This window comes from Neopelma chrysocephalum, unplaced genomic scaffold (genome assembly GCF_003984885.1).
Source record: "Neopelma chrysocephalum unplaced genomic scaffold, ASM398488v2 Primary Assembly neopelma1_23b, whole genome shotgun sequence".
Classification (NCBI taxonomy): Eukaryota; Metazoa; Chordata; class Aves; order Passeriformes; family Pipridae; genus Neopelma; species Neopelma chrysocephalum.
In genome coordinates this window covers 14115779-14141590 of record NW_020897692.1, presented here as the reverse complement: position 1 = coordinate 14141590, position 25812 = coordinate 14115779, and the positions used below count along the sequence as shown (strand labels likewise).

At 35.1% G+C, this 25812-nt stretch overlaps 1 protein-coding gene across 9 annotated transcripts in view; it reads left to right on the top strand.

Moving 5' to 3' along the window:
- Positions 1 to 25812, top strand: part of ADGRB3 (adhesion G protein-coupled receptor B3) — a 478342-nt gene that overhangs the window by 272021 nt on the left and 180509 nt on the right. For all 9 annotated transcript variants that reach the window (XM_027698015.1, XM_027698043.1, XM_027698023.1 and 6 more), the window contains 2 exons: positions 4617 to 4719; positions 10246 to 10289. In XM_027698015.1, the coding sequence (XP_027553816.1) occupies positions 4617 to 4719; positions 10246 to 10289 (147 nt within the window). The remainder of the gene's footprint in view (positions 1 to 4616; positions 4720 to 10245; positions 10290 to 25812) is intronic.

The window sequence follows — 25812 nt, the reverse complement described above, 5'->3', positions numbered from 1 at the left end:
GGCATTCTCCGGTGAATGGTGCTACATCCAGTTGGTGAACAGTCACTAGTGGAGTTCCCCAAGGCTCAGTATTGGGACCAGTCCTGTTTAATATCTTTATTGATGATCTGGATGAGGGGATTTAGGGCACCCTCAGTGCGTTCCTGGACGATACTAAGTTGAAAGGGAGTGTTGATCAGCTGGAGGGTAGGAAGGCTCTGCCGAGGGATTTGAATAGACTGGACTGATGGGTTTATTTTTGTTTGCTTGCATTTTGCAATGAAAAACTATCATCTCACCTGTGTTTATATTAATTACTATTTCCACTAATCTTGCTTAACTGTGATAAACATTATCGTAATAATCATAGTAGTGCAGAACATAGTGAAATGCTTCACTGCATTAGTGTTGTCTATGGAGCAAACACTGTAAAATGTGAAGGAATGTAACATCATCTATTTTTCATATGATACCTAAAATTCTAGTAGCCATGCACAACATAGGAATTAAAAAAACATTCTGCATAAGCATCCTATGGGATCCTTTTCTAAAGAAAATACCAGTGGTTAAATATGTCAGTGGTGGGAATGAAGATGAACAAAAATTAAACCAAGCTAAAATAAGTTAAATGGGCTTGTGTTTGATTTCAAATTTATACCTTGACAACCTGATAATAGAGATGATTTCTACTGACTACAGTTAAATATCTGGAAAGATTTACCAGTTCCCCTGTGATTTTAGTTCCTGGCTTTGCAGAAGTTAAGGTGGGAGTAAAGAAAATATTTGATTGCAATTTCCAGATGAACAAAGGTGACACGCATTCCAATACATTCCTTAATCTTAGCACTAAAAGGTATGCAAGCTCCTGCATCATCACAATGAACTTATTTTTTAAAAAATAAGCAAACAAACAAATACAAAGTATCTCAGTATATCTTTAGGGAAAATTTTCCAAAGCACCTGACCACAGAATCCCCATCTGGCACATCACAGGTGTTCTGTGAGTAAAATGAGAATTTCATTATCTTGGGCAGCCTATAAAATATATTTCATAAACTCCAAAATTAGCCACATTTTACCATGTGGGCTTGATTTTTTTTTTTGCATAGAGTCTATTAAAAGTAAGTCTTGTAAACACAGTGCGAGATGAGAACTTGGAATTACATTAATATGCAATTTTTTGGGCAATGTGTTTAATTCTACTGGTACATGCATATTATTATGAGAATTTTGCCAGGAGTCTTTAAGCAAAAGTTTAGAGAAACAAAGATAAAATGAGTTTATTCATCCTCATAAGAATAAAATAATTACTTTTTCCCATGCACAAGTAAATAAACTTTAGCTGATTCTATTTCCTAATATACTTTGCTGCATTGCACTGTTCTTGTAATATCTTATGGACTTGTTTATAGCAGATATTGAAATATTGAATATTTTCAGAACTGTAGACTGAATATTGTTTCCGCAGCTCTTGCACCCCTGAGCACATTTATGTTATTGTTAGGTTCACAGAAAATTGATTCTCAGTATAATACTCATCTAAAAGATATTATATATAATTCATCTCCTGGGCACTCTGAAGAAATACATTGCATACTACCATACTGTAAGATAGTTTTTACCTTTTCCCTTAACAAATAAGAACAAATAAAGAATCAATGATTTTGCTGTATCAAGTTTTTTTCTGTCCCTTAAACATTCACCATACTTTTCCTGCTAAAATTTCCTGCACTGAAATGTTGTGTTTCCCCACTTGAAACATCATTCCTAACCCCCTCCTTCAGGTGCTGTACAACCAAAAAAGGCTCTTTAATTTCCTCAGGTCAGCTTTGTTAGACTAAGGATGGAGTACCTCAGACAGGTATTTAATGTGTCACATTATGCCTTTAGCATCCGTAATTTTTCTGTAAACTTGTATACATTGATCTGTAATTTCGATCGTGCTGTCTTGAGATAGCAACATGCCTTATTCATAAGTTCATTTTTCTTTAGCAACATAGAGTCATTCTAAAAAGAAAAGAAAATCTGAATTTCTTATCACATAGAATCAATATGAATTCCCTTATATAAAAAACACCCTCAAAATTTATGCCCAGGTAGGAAAACAGTTTAATAATATAACTCTATTTTATTAATATTGCAGATCAGAAAAAAACTCTAGGACAGCAGCTCTGGAAGCATTTCTTGAGCTTTTATTCAATCAAACTTTGCTGTCTTAAATCTTCAAGGATTTATTCAGCCATAGTCCCAAGGAATTTAATAAATTTTTTTGAATAATTGATTTTGAAACTTAACCTTTATGAGCATCTTTCTGGACAGTCAACAGAGCACCATCCTGTAAAACTTTATTTCTCGTTAAAGTTGAATTTTAGATTATTTTTGATAGAATAGAAGGAGCTAATGGTGAAGTCACTCTCCACCATAAAAAATCTGTAAGATAATGCACTTGCCCAAGAAGTGTGAGATGGGTCATTCCCATTTTATGTCAATCCCAACATAACAGGGACTGAAACCCACATATTTTACCTTCCAGGACATTTTGTAAAAGCTGATTATTTAAATTCTTGGATAAGTGTTCTCAGAACTAGGCTGTTGTTTTAAAAAAATATCTTAAACAAAGGTAGCAATGGCACCACACTGGTGGTTTTGAGGGAAGTTATTGTGATTACAAAGCTTTGAGCTGTAGTTCAGAGGCATCTTAACATGTTGTGTGAGTTTAGAATATACTTGCCAGATTGTATTCTTTCAGAGACTGTCCAAACCATTAAATATGAAATATGCAACTAGGCACTCAGCCCAGACAGGACAGCAATGAGGGATGCAGTTTTCATTTCACAGCAATATAGCCAGTTATATTTATTTTCTGGTGAAAGAGTCTGATAGGGGCTCTTGACAATGTAAGTGGTTTGGTAGAGTTTTCATGAAACCGAGGTAAAATGGATGTACTGAAGTTACAAACTAGGCACTTAAGTGCTCTTTCAGATCTCATGCTAGAACCATCAGAACTGCACCAAAATGAGATACAGCAAGGAAACATTTATTGACTCACAACGACTGACTGCAAAAGAGTACTGAAGTATCAATATTTACACTACTTTGTGTGAATTTCCAAAATGGACATAGTCTCTTAATAGCTAGTAAGCTCTATTTCCACTTGTCATGATCTGTTAGAGAAACCAGTTTTTTCTTTATTTGGAGTTTTGTTCATTTGTTTGGGTTTTTTTTTAATTATACCTTGCTTGTGAAGAATTATAGATATTCAGCTACTGTCATTCTACAGAATGTACTGAAATTTTGCCAAACATTAAATGTTAGTCTGATAGAGAGAGATGTTTTCCTCAATGTGTGAGATTTTAGAGTGCAACCAAAGAGAAGAAATAGGAATTAAGTAAAATAGAAAGCCACTTCTATTATATTTCCATTATGTGATTTGGCTGAGTAAAATTGGACTAGAACTCATACCTTGCCCCAGAAGAATAATTTCATTCCTTGTGCTGAATGAAGTGCCTGCTGAGCTAAGTTTCTATTACTGTAGCCATGGCAATTCCTGTTTCAATGATTCAGGAGAATGGAATCCTCTCCTAAATACAAACTCCCTAAAGAAAATAAGGAATGCAACAACAACAACAACAACAACAATAACAAAAGGATATTTATACTGCCTATTATAATTACATCTAAACTGCCTAGTTTCTTCTTTGATAACATCTACCGGAATATGACTGAATATGTCTTTCTGTGAGGAGCTGAAAGCTGCATTACATGCAAAGAAATTACCATAATAATCATCAGAAACAGTCAGGCTGATAACTGATGGTTGTTCTAGGGTCATAAGAAGTAAGGATCTCAGGCATGAACATCACGTCAGCATGTCTTTATGCCTGTAGTAGCATAACCTTGGCATTACTAGGTTTGTCCTAGAAAGGTTGCTATGATACATAGTGATCCATGTTTTACATAAAAAGAGAAATTGATGATGTATTAGAAAAATTCACAGAAAATCATTATTTTGCATAACCTGGTACAATAACATAGGACCAAATCTAATCTCACATATGAGAAAAAAATAATGTGATTTGGCAGAATTTAAGTCAGGGCACTTGGTTTAAATTTTAATAAGTATTTAGAGGATGAAGTTGCCCACTCATATACCATATACACAGTTTTTTAAAAACTGGAAACAGATAGGGTTTTTTCATGAACACGGAATCAACGGCACTGTACAATCTCTCATTGCACTCATCCATCTTCACAATTTTACAATTAACAATGAGAAAAAAAGTCCAACACATCACTTTGGAAGAAAAATTACTGTCTCTTATAAAACATAGCTAGTGGGTCTATACTGAGAAAAGCAAATGAGATGCACTCAAACATGTACAGAATACTTGTGTAATCAATACGTTCTTCTAATTAATAACTTGTATTTTAAGGAATTGCACTTCCTTATCCCTGGTGCTCTTTAGCCTTGGATGTGTTGGGTATAGTTGGAAGTGAGTCTTTTCACTACTTCCAAACAAATCTGGTTTCTCGCGGAATATTTGTCAACTAAAGTCACTGAAAATACCCCATGAGATACTAGGCTCATATAACCTCATACGAAGTTACATCTTCTATTTTTATTTTTTTTTTAACAGGAATTTTACAGTTGTTAATTCAAAAATCATTGTTGTTACTATACGACCTGAGCCCAAAACTACGGATTCTTTCCTGGAGATAGAACTGGCCCATCTGTCTAATGTAAGTACAAGGATAGTTGATATGGTCTTACAAGAGTATTTGTCAGATCTTATGTGAGAAAAAAGAGACATCGTTTAAAAAAACAATTAATAAAACCCAGTTTAACTTCTAAAATTTAAATTTGGGAACAGTCTAACAATCTTTGAAGGTAGTGTGTACTTGTTTCACGCATGTGTATATGCAAAACAAAATTAATTGTTGGTTTGTGTTTTTTGAAGTTTCATTTAAAAAGCAATTTCTACTGAAAAGTTTCCATTAAATGCTTGATGGTTACAATTGGAAATGTAGTATTGTGGTGAATGCTTAATTTTTTGCTCCCTGCATAGGTCATAGAGCTACATAGTTCTTCAGGTCTTTAAAAGCCAGGTTTTACTTGTTTTAGCAGACTTTTAAAGAAATACTCTGGTCGCAGTTTAACTTACAGTTCTTATAAATGTTTGAGATTTTTTTGTGCAATCGTTAAAACTCCATACTTTTGAGGCTTTAATCTCACATTAAAAATGTTTTAAATCTGAAAAAAGGGACTTTTTTTCCAAATATATGAAAAATATGAAGAGTTTTTCTTCTGCTGTTAGTAATCCTCAGCAGTCACAGGGATTTACAGTATTGGGAAAATAATGTTAAATAACAAGCATGGGAGTAATTTATGTGAAGGCACAGCATATGAACTCTGTTTGTTTATGTTATTAAGAGCTAGGCTTTACTTTGAATAAAGCCATAAAGGGTCAATTAGAAAAGACAGTTACTAAAGCTTTTGAAAATACTATTGTTATGCAAAAATCTTTAAAGCTCTGGGTTTTTTAGTTATAAACAGTTACTGAAGTGATCATGTAGATACAATTCTCAACAGGAGAATTTCCAAATATTTCAGTCAGCAAAATTGGATTAGTGAATCTGGGCAAAAGTATGAAGGAAACTTTTTGAACTCTAGACCTTTAATTAACATTTTATTCAAGGTTAGAAGACACTATTTTGCCCTCAATGGTTATTATGACCTACCATTCTGTTCCCAGAAAAATGCTAATGCAAAGAACATCTCAGTGAAACTTAGGCAGAAAAAAGGAATAGAGGAATATAAACTGACCTGACTCCTTACCTTTCAATAAGATTAGAAGTTTATTGACAAAGAACTGTGGAGATTTAGGGGTTCTCTGTTTAAGATGCTTTATGGCAGGTAGGTTTCATTTTCTGTTTCATTTCATTTTGTTTCCAACCTAAGTTATATCATATACATTAAGAGAAAATATCAGTCTAACATAACTTTCCTTCCTGTCAGATATTTTGCTAAAAATGAAAAAAATATTTGCTGGAGTAAAGCACAAATTAATCCTGTATATCAGGACAAAACCCCATCACTTTTGAAATAAAATACTTGTTTTGATCTTACTAAGATCATTATTAGGAAGAATTTATGGTAATTTTCATTGCTAGATTGTATAATCTGTTATTTCAACAGTGATTGGTGGGCTACTTAAATGAATTGCAAACTATGATATTTATATTTTGAAATTGAAATTACTACTTACGGAAGTGTAGGGTAGAGGTAAGAAAAAAGATTCTCATTAATTTGCTCACTTATGCTAGAAAAGAGATTAAACAATTATAAAAGAAAATAATACCAATAAACAGTGTATCAGCATTGAAAATATTTTTAGGCCAAGCAAAACCTATTAATAGAAGCACAACATGGGCAAGGCTAGACTAAGAAAAGGTTGAACTGCTGTCCCTAGAAGATGAAATTCTAGAAAATTCGTAGAGAGAAATTTTTTTTAATTTTTTTTTTTTTTTAATGCATCCCTTTGGTTAATTTACAGAGCAAGTTTTTGCCAAGTTTGAAAATCTTGCAAATGAAACTTGTTACAAAAGTTCAGATTAGAGACACCAACTGTCACCTAGCTTTGGCAACCTTTCAGTAGCTGAATAATAATTAATATTGTATGAGCTCGTGTCTTGACAAAGCAAAAAGACAATAACCTTGTCAATACATATCAGACCCTTTTTTTTTTTGGCTTGCTTTTTGTCCTATAATATAATCCAGAGAAGCATCAAGAGCTTATATAAAGTTTTCAGCCCTTAAATTAATTTTACATACATACTATATTTATATAGACTCCTAATCCACCTGAATATATGAGTTGAACTGGCAGGTAAAATGATAATATATTGCTCTAGAAAAATCTGTGAATATGGATCAGTTTTACAGTTGTAATGTCTTTAAACATTTGGTGATTTTTGTTCAAGTCCTAGTCTTCATAATGAAATTTCAATTATAATATATTACCATAGAAAAAGCTTTATGTTGCCTACAGAAAGATAAAACTATTGTTAATATATCTTTAGTGTTTGAACATTACATAATAATGGCTCACAGATTAACCATTATGTCAGTTAAATAGATTAATTATTAAACAGAAAATAAAATACATTCTCTTTCATCTGATTTTTTTGAAGGTCTCCTTGTTATATTTGTTCCTTTCAAAACTTTGTTCTTGAAATGCTATTTATTATTCAGAACAGTTTGTTTGCAAATTGATTTAACGACTAATTTTTAAGCATTTTCTAGACCATGCCTACTAATATATAGGACAATATCCACACATTTGTTTTTTTACCTCTTTATCCACTGACTAAATTAACTAGATAAGAGATTATGAAAAGACTTAAAAGAGATAAAAAGAGTTAATATGACTAAATAAAATTAGCCTTTAAATATTAATTTATTTGAGATCTTTAATGATTTCTTCATTTCATATCAAAACTAACCAGTTTATTAATAAAACTGGAGGATGATTTTTTGAGGAAGTGCAAATCACAATTACATGTGCTGTTTGAAGATTGTAGATAAATTCAAATACAATAGAGAGTTGACCAGAGTGGAATGTGGGTTGCAATGCATAACTTAGAGCACATGATATTTTGTCTTGTGCACTGTGAACATGTAGATGACTGTGACCACAATTTTCCAGTAGTTTGATTAAAGAGACACCAAAGCAATCTTTAAAAAAATGCACAACTCAAACAAAATCCTATTTCCTCCATAGAGAATATGAACTCTCACCTTCTGACAGCACAGAATTTACTCCAGGGATACTAAAGTAATGAGCCAGCAGTAGCATAGAACATCAAGCTTTCAATGACACTGAAAACCCTGGTTACAAAACACAGTTGGCACTGTGCTGGGTAGCTGTCAAAGGTGCCAATCACATCTGGAAAATTCAATTTTATCTGCTAGGCAGAGATACATACAAGTAGGCACATACACATATGTCCATTTTTGAGATATCCAAGTAATATACTGTAATGTATAAATCAATACTACAGCAGTCGTAAATGTTAATGGATGCAGTAGCTGCTTGCTTCACTGCAGCTAAGTAATTAACTGGTAAGAGCACTGCCCCCACAGAGGATGGTGGCTGCTGGAGGCAGCTCAGCAGCAGCAGTGTGAGGAGACATTGCCAAGAGGCCAGACTCAGAAGTACTGTGAAAAAGGGAGCAACAGATTAAGAGCGAAGAAGCATACACAGAGACAGGCTCCTTGTGGTCCTCACAGTACTTGAAGGGTGTTTGATCAGGGTATCAAAAGAGGAAGAAGTTCTGAAAGGCTGCTGTACCCTGGCGAGCTGCCAGTCCTGGTGGAGCAAACCCTCATACAAGACCTCCTTAAGGAATGGAAGTAATATTTATCCCGCTTTCCATGTTTCTGCTTAATCTCTCATTAGTTACTGCGATGGCCAAACATACTGTTTTGGTTTTTTTATTTGCATACATTTCAAAGAGATTGAAGTGTGTGATCTGACAGTAGTTCAGTGTTTCAGTTTTCTGCAATGGCCTTTGTTTCCCTCTATTTTGCAGATTTCTTTATAATGGACATTTTTTCTGAAAATGTTTTTGTATTCATTCTCCTTGCACTGTGGGAATAAGAAACATAAGCTGTATGATGTCCACTGCTAGGAAAGAGAGGTCCGATCTGAGAGATGCAAAGCCTTATTATGATGCAGCTATAGGAGTACTTTTTTAATATGCATATAGCTATATCAGATTGCAAGTAGAACTTCTTCACCCAGACTTAGGATACAATTTAATACTCTTTATAAAATTACGTTTTAAAGAAAAGTTAATTCTGCACCGACATTCTGTTTTCCTTAATTCTTACCTTTCTATATGCTCTTCCATCTCTGTATCTGTGATGCAGGACTTAGTCTCTGAATCTCAACTGGCCTGTTATCCAGTGCTTTGTCCTGTGCCCTCTTCCCCTTCCTCTTCTTTATCTTATAAATACTTCAGGGAATGGAGCATTCTTTATTTATGTTTGTATAGTGCTATGTAAATATAAAGTGCCATAAGTATATGTTGGTTTTAAATATTTATACTCTACTCATGAAATTCAATGCAGTCAGCAAAATACTGAACCAGAGGTTCAAAGTTTCCCTGAATGCCTCTCTCACAAGCATCTCCAGAAGGACCTTTTTTATCTTTGACAAAGAGGTGGATGGAATGATTTAAATATTTAATAGATTTTTACTTCACAGGTTGCCATGTTTTTTCTAAAAATAAAACACTTTTGAGAATGAAATATTAAGGTGTGCTTTGTTTATATGAAACTGCTTTTATATCTAGTGCATCTACACTGTTCACTGACATTGACATACAAAAATAGTATTTGTTTCTTCAGCTCACTTTTTAATTTTTTTTTAAAATATATTTTTATTCTGTACTTTATATAATTTGTTTATGTAGTTCTGATTTCTGGGAATACCCAGAGCTTGTGATGAACAGGAATATATTTTTGCAGTTCTAAGTGCTTCTAAGTCAATCTGAGTGAATTTTAATTTTGTCTTAACTCTTCCTAGGCAGCAAAATAAACACGAGTAATAATACTTTTCAATTTCCCAAAACATTCCCCATAGTTCAATGATATGTAATAAACCCAGATTCTATCCTGTTCTAAATCAAATAAGAAATTTTCCATTGTCTTTGAAGAGGTTGGAGCTGATATTGTAAAGCTCAACCACATCAGAGATAATATATATATTTTGAGCGAAAAACTCCACTGATTTAGGACCCAATTGACAAATCCTTTTCATATTGAATGTGGGGTCATCTGAAAACTTAGCCTCCAAACATTTTACCCAACATATGCATAAAATTTTTAAAGGCATTGCTGATTTTGACATCCAAGTTCCTAAAGTGTCTAAAGTTCTGCTTCTAAACACACCAGAAATGTTCAGTCAAGTCTCTTAACAGATTAACTTTTATCTCATGTTTCACTTCTACTAGGGTATGCCAAATAGACAACTTTATGCTTACCTTGTCTAAGCACACAATGCACAAGTAGTCTGCTCTTAGGTTCAAGTGCTTTAAAATACTCTATAAGAATTAAGCTTAAGCTTTTCTGACTTCAGTGGTATCAATTCATCAGAGTATAAGGATAATCTTGTAGGAGGAGACTCAAATAAATTTTTAGGTCAAGCATGACACATATTTTTGTATACCAGCAATTAATAGGTTTGTTTGTTTTCTTTTTAGGGCACGTTGAATCCCTACTGTGTGCTGTGGGATGATTCAAGAATGTAAGTGACAGATGTTTGCTTCTATTGCTATGGCTCAAATATTACAAAGTACCTAATGATATTTAAGTAGTTGGTCAGTAAATGGGTTGGTACGAGGGCAGAGAAAAGAAACGTTTGACAGAGTGAAAGTACTGGATTCTCCAGTCACTTGGCTTCCTTTCTGCAGCTATGTAAATCACAATAAAACAATATCTCACCAGGAAGAAATTACTCACATAGTAATTTTAATCTGCTCTCTCAAGATTAAAATGAGGATGTCTAAGAACTGTAGTTCCTTGATGGTAGTTGCTGGGCAACAAGCGAGTGGGTAAACGATGAGACAAATAACTGAGGAAGGCTCCCATTTCTGTTACTGCAGGGAAAAATATAATTTTCAAGTGTGATCCCCACAGCAATCTTCATTTTAGTTGATTGAAATTTTCATTTTAGTTTATTAAAATAATAGCTGTATACTAAGCAGTGAAAGCTTACTATCAGTCTTCTTCTGCTTTTTTCAGTGTGTGTCCCTTCTATAGCAAAAAAGAAAATGTTACTGTATGAAAGTAAAGCAGTAAAATCAGTGTGGTTAAAAAAGAATCCCAAGTTTATGCAGTTGTAATTTGCTGAATTAATCTTTCACAGTAAATCTCCCATTAAAGTCAAGGTGAACTTTGCATACATGCAGATTGAGTGTTTCAAGAAGTATCCCTATATGGTTGTCATATTATTTTAAAGTTGATGTTGTGCTTCTTATCCAGATATATTTTATATGTCTTATGATACAGACTCATCTGCAGTGTTAGAAATTGTATGACTGTGATTTTGTGAGTACTTTCATCCTTGAGCTTGGGTTTATATCAGTACACGGGAGGCTGAGAAACAAAATTGTAGTACAGAAATGAGAAACTTTGGACATGATACTAGAAATCATTCCAAATACAAGTATTACCATGGTCTGTGCCTCTGCCAAAGGATCATAATGCCATTATTTCCCAGCAACACCATAGTATGCAATTTCTATGAAATCTGTGGAATTAAGTACATGAAAGACTTGATATTATGCATTATTATGATCACATGAAATGCAAAAGATTTTGAACGAGTTTTTTGTTTCCTCTTTACAAAGTTTTGCTTACACAGGAGTGGTATAGTGGGTTTTTATCATTTTCTGTATGTGTTGCTTTAAGCACTGTGTATTTAGAGCACATACTCTGATATCACTGTTCAAGCCCACAGTATCAGGAGCACATTTACATGAAATTAGACTACAAAAAAAACCCACGCTGTGGATTTAAGAACGTGATTAAAAGATTTCATGCAGGTATTTGGGACGAATGTGTGAAGTAATCACAAACAAATATATTTTCTCCTCACCACTCGTTTTGCAGGTATTTCTCTTAGTATTGCTTACAGAGAAGTTCAGTAGTACCCATAAGTACTGTTTTCAATATGCTCAGAGTCTGAATGGAAAAGTGAACTTTTGAAACATCTGAAATTGATGTAAAACTTATGTAAAATCGTCTGAGGTTTTGAGGGAGAAACACATGCTTTGTTATTCTGAAGGATATATTTTCTAAGCATATTAGTGTAGCTATTTATTGAAGATGGTAAAATAATTTAAAATTGGAGATATTCTTGAAAATGCGTCAATATATCATATATCATTTTTAAAAGTGATATAAGCCCTCAAATATTCTCAATAGGATGTGATGCATCTGTAAGGTCCGCATGGACACCACTGTGTTTGACACATGTATGTGTGCTATTGTATGAGAATGTGACACTCTCTCTTACCTGAGTAAGAGCAAACTTCTACTTTTTTCCTCCATCCCTTTGGAAAAAAACATCTATAGTGTTAGCCGTGGGAGCATAAGCTTATTCAAAATTTTATTTTTGTAATGCTGTTTCCTTTTGGTTTGGACCATTTTATTTGTATTTGTATTTAGTCAGGAATATTTCAGAATTTGTATTCTGACACTGTGAGTTTTAAATTATGAAAGCTCTATAATGATGATTCAGTTCCTGTTATTTAACAACCTTAATAAAGAAATAGTTAGGTGCCCATTATTGTATTGGGTTCTTGGTGACTTGTTTTCTTTTTTTTTCCACTTTTTTCTAAGCCTCAGGAATTAGTCATCCTCAGCAGCAGGCAACTGGACTTGATGAATTAATAGCCTAATTCATATTGCAAATCCTACAGAGCTGTGATGTACTCATATCATTCCAAATGGGGTAACTTTTGCATAACCAGGATTTAGCAAGTATTTTGGAATAAACCCAACAAAAAGTATCCCGCTTTTAGTTGAAGGTGTTTAACTAATCAAGTGTCTGTTGTGAGTCAGGTGTTCTAAATTAGTGGTTTTCAGATGAATCCTGTGTTAGCTTTTGTCATCAGCATACAGCTAGCAGTAACCTCTAATGGGTTTTACCATCTTTTTACCCACTTCTCCCACATCTTTGTCTGCGTGCCTTGCAAATTCACATTTGGTAAATGATACTCCCTCCACTGATCTTGTCAGCAGCAAGGAAAGCTTTGTCTATCTGGATTTTGGCCATGCTTTTCAGGAAATGGAACAATGATTACAGTTCCCTGACATCCATCCTTCAAGAAAGTTCTGGATCTGTGAGCTCTTAAATCACACCAAATCATCAAGGTTATCCTACTGCCATTGGTATCTCTGACAATTTGGTCACTCTAACTTTGGCAAAAGCAGCTTTAATCTATTCCTTCTATGAGATATGGTGATTCTTCCCTCTGATTATGTTTCATAAGTTTTTTCGTTTATCAAGCTGGCAGGCTTGCGCCCTTTCTGTAGGCAGCTAGTCAAATATGTGTACAATATTGAGACAGTGCAACTAAAGAATAAGATATTATGCCATGTATTAAACTCAATCCAACAATTCAGCATTTTATTTCAGTTGATTATCCTAAAATATAGAGCACACCTGACTGTGTTGATTGAAACCAGGCTTTTTATGAATTCTGGTGCTTCCTTTGATATTTCCAGGTTTCCTACACAAAGCTGGTAGCATGAGTTGTATGTAAGAGGTGGCTTTTCTCTCTCAGAAATCTGAGTGATATCTTCATCTATTCATTTCAGAAAATGTATTTAAATGTTGCCTTTGGTAAAGTCTTAGGATGCTGAATGCTTCTCCTTCTAGTGTGTGGGAAAATGTATGGAATATTTGTAATTAACATTCCCAGGAGAAACTATTTTGTTTCTTAAACCAACCTATCAAAAACTCAGAAAGAGTTGTGTCTTTTTTGCTTTGCATTGTCTGAGCAAACTATCCCTGCTGTCAGGAACTGTTTGTGATACTTTAATTCCAGCGCTTTAGTCTACAAAGAGAAAGAAAAGGAGTTAATCAGGTACTAGGGCCGACTTTCCTACCCCAGAGAAGTGATTTTAAAGATTTTAAGAAGAAACAAAACTTGAAAGTTTTTCTTTTGTCCCTCCTACCTTTCTGGAAAGGAAGAGAAGACAGTCTCAACTAGCAAGTGATCCAATAGTTAGATGCACTTACTTGGGGACCTCAGGGACTGTCACTTCAATTTTTTCTTTATATAAGTTAATTGAGTTCGAAATACACTTTTCAGCCTTACAGGAGCAGCCAATGACCACTGAACTGTCAGCTCCTCCGGAGTGTGTTACTCATAATGTGTCCTGCTGGAACTCTGCCATATTATTTAGGAAAATATTCATGGGTTGGGAAGCTGATTCCCAGCACCTCTTTATTTAATTTTACCACCGTTTCTATGTATTTGTGACCATGCCAAACCTAAATCTTAGCCATATCACTGTCAGGTTTTTTTTCCTAGCACCGTTTTGTTTTATGTAAGTCTGGGTAAGGTTCTGTAAGCCCGAGCGATCAAAGAATCCTTATATGCATGCATACATTTTCATTTAAAGAATGCCATTTTTTGTGGCAGTCCAAACAGTTCTCTTGAACTTTTTTGCCATCTCTGGTGTTTATGTCTGTGATAGGTGCCATAACAGACAGTCTGGATGCTGTGGTTTAACCCCAGCCAGCAACCAAGGACTATGTAGACACTAGGTCACTCTCCCACCAGTAGGATTGGGAAGAATATCAGAAAGGTAAAAGCTACAAAACTCATGGGTTGAGATAAAGGCACTCTAATATGTAAATCAAAAGCCGTGCACACAAGCAAAACAAAACAAGGAATTAATTCACTGCTTCCCATGGGCAGGCAGGTGTTCAGACATCTCCAGGAGAGCACATGTATCATGCACAACAGTCACTTGGAAAGACAAATGCCATCACTCAAAAGGTCCCACCCTTTCCCCTTCTTCCCCCACTTTATGTATGAGCATGATGTCATATGGTGTGGAATATCCCTTTGGTTAGTTTGGGTGACCTGTCCTGGCTGTGTCTCCTCCTGGCCTGCCATGCACCCTCAGCTTCCTTGCCAGTGTGGCAGCACGAAAAGCAGAAAAGACCTTGGCTCTGTGCAAGCACTGCTCAGCAATAACAAAAACATCTCTATATAATTAACCCTGCGCTTAGCACAAATACGAAACATAACCCCATACTAGGTACTGTGAAGAAAATGAACTCTACCCCAGCCAAAAAGCAGCACTATGGATCTCTAGGATCCATGAAAGTTTGGTCTGACAATGCAGCTGGTGTTTGTTCTTTTAGAAGTGTGTTGGACATAATGTGGGCACAGGTGTTCTCCACAGGATAGAGTCAGTTGTTGCTGGTGTGCTCCACATCTGTATGCAGTGCAACATGACATCTCACAGCACTGGGTAAGGAAAGGGTTTTAGTATTCTGAGAGTCTTTTCTGCCAGTTGCTGCAGAAGGATAACAGTATGACAGCATTTTATTTGTCCATATGTGTTCTAATAGTAGTTTGTGCCTGCTGAGTATACAGTTGGCAGAACTACAATGCAAGTAGCTGAATTTTTTAATATTGCAGGAATTTTGGCCTGACTCAGTTTTAGTTTAGGACAAATGGTAGGTCTGTTCTATATTTTTTCCCCCACTGCTATACAAATTTACAGTGCTAGTGTTTTAGATTTGGTACCCTAAAGTTATGTGAAATTATGAATACCTATATATGAGACATGACAAATTGTATGCATTTGTATATCTTCACAATTTCACTCCAGACATATTGTCACATCCTCCATTAAAAAGAAGGTTAAAAAAAGTTTACAATTACTTTTATTTTAATTATCCCATAGAGCTTTTAATTATTTTTCTTCCATTGTCCCTGGATACAATTCTGGAGAAATAGTCCATAAAGGAATTTCTTCAATGCAAATAAAGAAGAGTCTACCAGTTAATTGTGATTTTTCTGTCTGTAGGGCAGAATACGACTCGGCTTTACAATTTAAGCTTGCATGCTTTGACATGGAGTACTGATCTGCTTGCTGTGTCTCTCTCCTCTCCACTTTGACTTTTAAAATTAGCATGATGGACCATTAGAGTTAATTTTGTTGTTTGTCCTAGCCTTGCAAACCTTTGAAAATATGTTCAAGATGACTCTATAACTTTTGTCAAAATGTGTCAAGCTAATCATAAAATAATTAGAATATCCTAAGTAAGAATTTGCTTATGGAAATATGAATAGTAGCCTCTCCTTACTTTATATTACTTCACAGTTGTATTATTTTTGTCACTAGAAAGATATGGAGGAAATTGAATGAGAGTAAGTATAGTTTGGAAATATATTCCATCTAAAGCTTTGCTTCTTCCATTGACTTTAGCCAGACTTTTGGTCCAGTTTTGCAGTCAGACTTTGCTTCTGTCACATTTTTCAAGGCAGAAAATTCTCTTTCCATATTAGCTTCTATGCTTATGTTCGTTAATGAACTTATTCAGAAGATAAATGCCTCCTGGAATGCCTACTTTTATGAAGAACTTTCCGTAGTGGAACCTATGTGATAGCACACTACAAAATCTTTTACTCCTGATGGTCTTGCATAAAGAATTAGAAGATTACTGAAACATATTCTTTTTCATTAAAACAGTATGGAGTGAAAAACCTGATCCAAACTCCCTTGCAGACAACTAAAAGGCTTTGACTGATTCAAATCAGATCAGATCAAGTGGCAAAACACTGCTCAAGCCATGCAAGATCTAATTTTAAAATTTTTCAATTCACAAACTGCTAAGATTATACTGTAATGCAGAAAACTCAGTTGTGAAATGTTGTACAAAATAAAATGGAGCGTCTTTATATTGAAACAGTCAGACCAAAATTTGCTCAAGTCATACACAAAATGAATCAGTATATATGGGAGGAATTTATAATTTAGTACTTTTTTATAACAATGCTCTTCACTAACACCTACACAGCTATGAACAGAGCTTACATGGCCTGCTGAGATTTATAACAAAAAAAGGAAATCAAATTAATTCCTGCTAATAAATTCACTTTCTTTTTAATTTTTACTGGGTGATTAATCAAGTTGGTTTATTGAGAACTCAATTGCTATTTATTGCCCTTATGTAAATGTAGATTTTCACAAACTAAAAATAGTGGTTTCTTGTAATATCAGGCAATTAAAATTCTGAAATGTGACTAAAAGGAACTAGTGATTGTATCTTCATAATCAAATTTAAAGATATGAATTGGACTTTTGACAGATCTTTAGTGTATAATGAGGACAAAAGATAATTGAGCAGTTTGAATAAACTTCACAACAGAAAAAGAATTCGTCGTAATGTGGTTTTGTAGCTACGTTTCCTGAAAAATTCATGTATGTTACTAAGTCAAATATAATGTGATCATTGTTTTCACTGATAATACCTCAAGAAGAAATGCACCAGATGGGATGTGCAAATCCAGCATGGTGGTGGCCTTGGGCTGACTTGTAGAGGAAAACAGTGTTTGCAAAATCAAATACAGCTTCCAAAAGTACAATATAGCATTATTGCAACTGCAGAAGTTTGGCAACATTTTTTCATTTTTATGATGTGCCTCTTGAAGTTTGTTACACCTGTAGATTTAAAAGCAATTTAACATAGAGAATCCTATCATCCTTCCAGGTTTACAGATAGGGAAAACTAGAGCATAATGGAAGCAAAGCAGAGTTAGAGTTCCAAATTCCTGAGTCGTAATTGAGGATGCTCTCTAGCTGTTCTCAAAGCCAATACCATTCCCCTGCCATGAAGCAGATCTCTAAAGTTTAAAGAGTGTTATAATGATATTTTTAATTTTTCTTCTGATTCACTCAGATAACCTCATGACTGTTGCCCATTCTGGAGAATTTAGCTCTGTTTATCCAGCAGAAGTAGTGCCACAGCACTAAAGGTCCTTGTATTATACCATCCTTAAACAAAATGAAATCTGCTTGCATCACTAAAGACATTGAATAACCTAGGGAATATTTGCTTATTCATGTGGCAAGGAGCTGTGTGAAGTATCCATCTACCATTCTCTCCTATTGCTTTGATAGTAGGGGTACAGATCATGTATATAAATTGCTTGTAAGTAAATCATGCTGTTTGTTACTTTTAAATTTATTTGCAGTCAGTACAGAAAAAAACAGAACAATTGGTATAAATATACCTACTTTTAGTAATATGATAAGGGCAATATGCTGCAATATAATTTTTAACACTTGCAGAGTATAGATTTGCTTGTCTTTACTTCAAAATGTGTGGATCTAAATCTCCTGAATTAATAAGTATTCTCTCTGATAAATCCAACATCATGTTATTCTTTGAATTCTGGCTTGTCTTACTACAAGAACTGTTTTTTGGCAAAATGACCTTAAATAAACATTTGAAATAGCATTTTGCAATGCATGCTAGAGGTCATCTTCCACTCTAGCAGTTGTTCTCGAATTGTTGACACTGAAATTGTATCTCTGCCCGATAAAACTATAAAAATCCATCAAAAACAGTCAAACACATGTCCAGTGTAAATCTGCCATATTTTATCAATTGCTATCACAAGTATACCCATTGTAATGCTGTATCAGCATCTCACTGACCTCACAGGTGTCTTTACACATAATTAATCTTTCGCTGAATATCTGTGCCAAAGTTCAGCAAGATGAGCAGATTCAGTTAAATCTCTTCCTGAACCAGTCACTAGAGGGAAGCAAAGACCTTCACGTACCTATCCATGACGTCAATCAATGTCTGTGTCCTCACTGGCAAATCTGTCAGTATTCAGGCTAAAATTTTGAAAAATGGCTATTTGGTGGAAAATAATCCTTTGGGAGAAAAAGAAAAGAAAACAAAACAAACCCCAAAAATATATTTCTGTATAGTTGATTTCCAGAGGCCGTTGTCATTAAAATATGGAGTTATTTTCGTGAGTCATGCTTTCAGAATTTTAATCTAGACAAGCAATTCAGTGCAGAGTGGATAAAGAAGATGGATTTAAGGTTTTCATTCTTTGAAGCATCCCAATATTAAGAAAAATACATTGAAATATTTGTAGCACAGTAGCTATGCACTTGCATCATATTGCAAAACCTAAGATAAGATATACCAGTTTATTGATATCTTTTTGTTGATCGTCCATTAGTTGTCCATACTTCCATTCCATAATTTTTTCTGTGGTACTTAGAATCTTATCCTGCACATGCAGTTCTTCAGTGTATACCAGGTAAACAGATCAAGAGAACATCAAATCATTAATTGAGACTAGTTCATCATGCACTCCATTTCAGCAAGGAGAAAGCATAATGTATGAGGCCCTGAAAACAGCATACGGGCCTACATACCAAGTCCAAAGCCCACTACTCAGTGCAGATGGTCAAACGCTTCTGACAGATAAAACCTCCATTCTGAATAGATGGTCTGAACACTTTCAGACTCTTTTCAGTACCAACCGTGTAGTCCAAGACTCAGCAATTCAGTCCATCACACAACAACCAGTGAAATACGAATTGGATACTGCCCCCACTCTAGGAGAAACCCTCAAGGCCATACGGCAGGTGAAAATTGGCAAGGCAGCTGGGGTTGATGGAATTCCACCTGAAGTCTGGAAACATGGGGGCCTTGCACTCCATACTAAATTTCATGATCTTGTGGTGCGCTGTTGGGAACTAGGCGAACTACCTTCAGACCTTCGTGATGCAGTCATCATCACCTTGTATAAGAAGAAAGGTACTAAATCAGACTGCTCAAATTACCGTGGTATTACTCTGCTCTCCATTGCTGGCAAAATCTTGGCAAGAATACTCCTGAACAGACTAATACCTGCTATAGCAGAAGAAATTCTACCTGAATCTCAGTGTGGCTTCAGAGCCAACAGGAGCACCACAGACATGATATTTGTTCTCAGACAACTGCAAGAGAAGTGTAGGGAACAGAACAGAGGTCTCTATGTAACCTTTGTCGACCTCACCAAGGCTTTCGATACTGTGAGCAGAAAAGGTCTCTGGCAGATTTTGGAACGTTTAGGTTGTCCCCCCAAGTTCCTTAAATGATCATCTCACTCCATGAGGATCAGCACGGCCAAGTCAGATATGGCAACACACTTTCTGAGCCCTTTCTAATAAAGAATGGTGTGAAACAAGGCTGCGTTCTCGCTCCTACCTTATTCACAGTCTTTTTCAGCATGATGCTCCAAAGGGCCAAGGCAGACCTCGATGATCAGGACGGTATCTACATTCGATATCGTACTGATGGAAGCCTATTCAACCTAAGGCAACTGAAGGCCCACGCTAAGACCCTAAACCATCTTGTCAGGGAGCTGCTTTACGCTGATGACGCTGCCCTTGTTGCACACACAGAAGCAGCCCTGCAGCGTTTAACATCCTGCTTTGCAGATGCTGCTGGGCTCTTTGGGCTGGAAGTCAGCTTAAAGAAGACAGAAGTTCTCTATCAATCTGCACCTCAAGAAGTCCTCCATCATCCCCACATCACCATCGGCCAATCAGAACTCAAATCAGTCCAACAGTTTAATTACCTAGGCAGCCTCATCTCCTCAGATGGTAAGATTGACGGGGAGATAGACAATAAGTTAGCGAAGGCATATAGTGCTTTTGGAAAACTCCATAAAAGAGTATGGCGTAATAAACACTTGAAGAAAAGCACCAAGATCAGTGTTTACAGAGCCATAGTGCTGTCTACTCTTTTATATGGTTCCGAATCATGGGTCATCTACCGCCACCACCTGCGTCTCCTAGAACGCTTCCATCAACAGTGCCTCCGTACAATCCACTGGTCAGATTATGTGACCAATACATCTGTTCTCGAACAGGCAGCAATCACAAGTATTGAGGCCATGCTACTGAGAACGCAACTGCGATGGGCAGGGCACGTCTCCAGGATGAAGGACCACCACCTCCCTAAGATCTTGCTTTATGGTGAACTTGCCACCGGCTGCCGCAAGAGAGGAGCTCCGAAGAAAAGATACAACTCAGCCTCAGGCATATTGATCTTCATAACTGGTCTACTCTGGCCTCTAATCGGGAGGCCTGGAGACAGACCATTTATAACGCTGCTGATGCTTTTGAGAAAGCACGCAGGATCACTCTTGAGGAGAAAAGACAACGCAGAAAGAATCGAGCCTTGCAGAATATACCATCTAAGGAGTCTTTCTGCTGTGTCTTTTGCAACCGGACTTGCCTTTCTCGTATTGGCCTTTTTAGCCACCAATGCGCTTGCAAGAAAAGTGGGTAGAGCCCTTCCCAAATCTTCGTTCACGAAGCCTAGCCATGATGATGATTATTCTTCCAGTTTATGAGGGGTTATATGTGAAGTAGGGGTTATATATGAGGCTTACCATATACTGTGCTTTTACTGTATTTAAGTCAGCCTTGTTCTGGTTAATGAGAATACAACTCAACTCACCGTTCTCTCCTATGCACTAGGCTGGTTGAATTCTTTTAAAACAGAAACACTAGAGGCCAATGTTGCATTTGATAAAACATGACATTTGCTTAAAAGAATGTACCTGATATGAATTGAATTAGCCATGGAAATTGAAGTGCCCAGAAACAGGGAAAAAATATTAAAAATAGTGATTTTGAGTTTATCACTTAAAATTCTAAATGATTTAAAGATTGCAAGGACAACATTTGTACAACTTACCACTGAATTTGAATAGAAAATCTTTTATTAAGCTTAAGCTATGCAGGGTGGCCAGACCTTAATGAGAATAATACAAATGTGTTTCAGGATTTAAGCAAGTTTAAATGGAAGGTAATATGCTAAATGAACAGCTCCAAGCAAAGCAATTTCACAAAAAAACCCTGTTGTGTTGAAGAGCTGCTAGATTATGGCTAAATAGATTTTTAGCTGAAAGCATGGTGTATTTGTGATGGCTTTTTAATGTTATCATCATTTTCTCTGATAATATTGAGTAAGAGAGATTTCTTGCCTAGCTAGTTAACTAAATATAATATACATATGCATTCAAGTGCATGTGCTGAGGATAACATTCTGCAATCCATGATATTAGTCTAAGTAATGGAGTATATAATATAATTCTAAATTTAACAGGCTGTAGTTAGGATTCTTGATAATACGTGTTATCCTAATAATGCCATTTCTAGCGGTTGTCTTCACTGTTCTATCTACCCATAGCTATGGAAGTAGCACAAAATAACTTCACATGTATCGAAAGCGTGCGTTAAAATGCCCTCATGTTACTGTAAGTTCATAACTTCACATAAATATGATCCTGATGTCAAGTTTACCAGTAGTTCAATAGAAGGCCCAGGCTTAAACAACATGCCAGATTTGGACCATAGAACCAGAATCAAGCCACAGGTATTGGCACAGATCCAAGAGTCACTCCATCAACATGAATGTCAAGAATTAAGGGATTGCATATATTGACATAAAGAGCAATAGATAGCCAGAAACATAATATCACTCCTTATAATGAATCTGATATGTTTGTATGCTTAGCCTGTAAAAAGTACATTATTTTGACCAAACTTAAAACTAAATCCTTTAGATTTGTACTACTTCATGATTGCAATTTTGACTGCGATATAGAGCTATTAAATGTCCTTTTAAATGGCGATGTGTACTTGCTTTGATATCTACTCAGTTTTAAATGGTTATTCACAAAAATAAGCCACTGCTTTATTATAATATAAAAATAGCTTAAAATGTAAATATATAAAGTATCAGATAATAGCACAAACATAACATATTTTAAACAAAATATAATTATTTCATTTGAACAGTTTCTGATTGCATCTAGACAACATAGAGTCATGCAGCTAGTACAGGAATTCTAAAAAGACAGCAAGAGTCAGCAGCATTCAGGAAGTAGTCTAATCGCTTTTTAAACAGTTTATACTCTAAAAGTTATAACGTGTACCGGAAAAAGTCAATAATGTCTGTTTCTATGCACATCACATCTTCAGCCCATTCTTCCCCTTCTTTCTCCTTCTTGTAAGTGGGCAGTCAGACATTCGATGTTTTAGGTACACAATTTGTGTGTGTGCTGACACAAATACTTCAGCATTTCATGTACATACAGCAATTAAAATCTCAGAGGAATAAAACACATAAAAATATTTACCACCACCCCTTCAAGAAGCACAATTGAAAATATGAAGCATCCATCTCTTTATTGTACTACTCAGCAAAGCATGTTCTGTATACTGCAATATATATTTATCTGATGTCAGATGCTACATGCTTTTAATGTTATTTATATTGAATAATATGTAAGAATTTTAAACTAGGTAACATACACCATAATATGAATTATAATTGCTTCTTCTTCATTGTAAACACAGTGAAGAAACTATGCTAAATTTACCAAAACCATCTGGTTTTATCTGTCTATCTATCTGTCTGTCTGTCTGTCTGTCTATCTTTCCTGTACAATTGACTGCTGAGAAATTTTTGTTTTTTCATCTGAAGCAGACCATTCTGTTCTCATATTTTTGTAATTGATTTATACAAGAAAACTGATCAGACACAATCTTCTTTTCCTCTGAGGCTTTTCCAGTAAATAGAAAAAATTTCATCACAGTCAAGGAAATACACAGATGTCTAAATATCACACTGAGTTAGCGTTCAGCCAAAATTAGAGAATGAGGTGCTCTTAGGTGCACAACTCTGTGATCTGGCCTCTAGAATTATCCTTATTTCTTTAGTCTAGAAAATGTCTAGCACTTTTGAAAGGACCCACATGATCCTGGCTTCATTCTCACCTTCCTGCAAAAATAGCAACATCTCTTGTGTGTCATTTTAAGGAACCATGAAAGACTAGTGTGTAGGTGCACAGTTATCTAAGAATGCTGATACAAGTTGAAATCCCAGACAAAAATCATCTTAATCTCAGGAAAACACAGAAGTTGCTTGTTTAGACAGTTGTGTGGAAGAACCAGGGAGAACTGGGAGTCAGGTGAGAAGGCATTTTCTAACACATTCTGCTCTGTATGGAGTTTCTGGGCATTCTATTTTAGAGATATTCTTCTTTTACAACCTCTCCATGATGCTGCCAGCTCAAACCCAAATGTCGTTTTATAACCTATACAACTAATTTTCCCTTTGTTTTGACTAGACCTTTACATTTTCAGTTTAATATGATTAATCCAATTGTTTCTGAGAAAACATATATCACAAAACCAAGGAACACCTGGTTCAATGTTTTGGGGGTGTGAATAAGTTTTTGATATTATTTGTATTTGATTTTGAAGTATAGGTCATCAGTAGCCAACTTTACAGATGTTGTTTTTAACAATTTCTTTTCTGTATTTCTTTTTTACTTAGTTTTGTTTAAGACAAAGCATTTTACAAATGCAAGCTGATACAAATGTGAAAATTGTATTTTGTTAATGGGAGAAAATATTCAAGCACTTTTTTTTTGCCTGATTTACTGCATTTCCAGTGTCTCAATTAAGTGTAGAAGTCTAAAACATAGGGCAGTGAATGCAGCGGGATGATTTATTTTCCTTAAACTCAATGTCAAAATGTCCTCAACAACCAAATGAGAGGCAAGAACTGAAAGAACTGATTCACAGCAACTAAACAAGACACCTACTCTTTTCTATTAACCAGGTTGAGACAGAAATCTGAATAGATTGGAAATTGGAAATAATATGTAAATGTGTTTTAATTGGTCCTAGAATTAAGGGTTAATTTAGATAGGGAGTTAATTTAGACTCAATTTAGATACCTTTATACAATCACGTAGAACAATTCAGGATACATCTACAGAAGAAAACTATCCCTTTCAAAACAGGTAAAGACATCAGAAGATATCTCTAGTAGTACTGTATGTAGGAAATGAAATCAGTTGCTAACAGCAGAATTAACTGCAAAATTGAGAAATGAAAACACCCAGATGTATATATGCAAGTGCCACTGTCATTGGGTACCACATCAAAATAAACCATCCTTTAGGTTCTATAGATTGTACTGACTAGATGTCCTTTGACTAATGGAAACTTAAATACTTTGCATATTTATAGGTACCTAATTTTAGAAGTTTCAATACCAGACTAAATTCTGCCCTATATATCAATTTTTGTCTCAGGATATGGATTTTCGAATTATTTCCTTGGGTAAACACTTACTTAATAAGGAAATAAGGGTGGCCTTTTGTAAAATAACGTAAGGTTAAAATTTTTTTCTTTCCAGGAGATAGCCCTGACCATCAGACTATAAATAATGATCTCATAAAGCTGATTTCCTTGCAAGCAAAAGTTAAAATAATAAGCATAATTTAAAATACTGAATATATACCACTGACATTGAACTCACAGAACCAGATATAGAAGAATGAAGTTCTGAAGTAAATTAATGTGTAAAGTCTGTAGTTCTTGGGGATAAATATTGACCAACTTTGTAAATTCATTGTTAAGGACATAATGACAACCAGTAACTCTGTGAAGGAAACAGTCTTCAATGACAATATACAAGATAGCAATATCTTATCAGAGGACAGGCAATGCATTCAATACGTTAATATTGGAAATATAAAATCTTTTGATAGACATTTTAAAGTAAAATAAAATGAGACATGAGTCCTCATTGGGACTAAGACATGGTCTGAGATATAATGTTTAGTTTCTAAAAAACAGTTTGTAGTGAGAATCAGGGAGTAACAAAATAACGTTTTACCTTGTCTCCACACTTTGGTAAAATACTAAAAAATGTATATTTGTGATCCTGCAAGGGTGATTATGTTCCCAAAAGCATTTTCTGAGGCATTTTCTGCCCTCTTTACAAACTTACTTATGAAATGAAAGAACTTTATTATCAGCCTTCCATTGTGTTGTCACAGTTAAAAAGCAGAGATTGCAATGAAGGTGTTTAAGTAGTACAAAGTCAATCCATTCTCATTACAACAGCTGTCAAAAGAATGTAAAATGCTCAGATATTTAACTTTTCGGATTTTGAAAAACATAATCTTGCATAACTTTGTGAATGCCATAATTGGTATTGAACAGACTTTCCAGTATGTGTTTAAAAGCAGTGTACATCCTGTATTTCGAATTATTGAACTGCGAACAAGCTCAGGATTTCATATACGTGACGACACTTTTCTTTCTTTGCTCTTTTCTTTTTTCTTTTCTTTTCTTTTCTTTTCTTTTCTTTTCTTTTCTTTTCTTTTCTTTTCTTTTCTTTTCCTTTC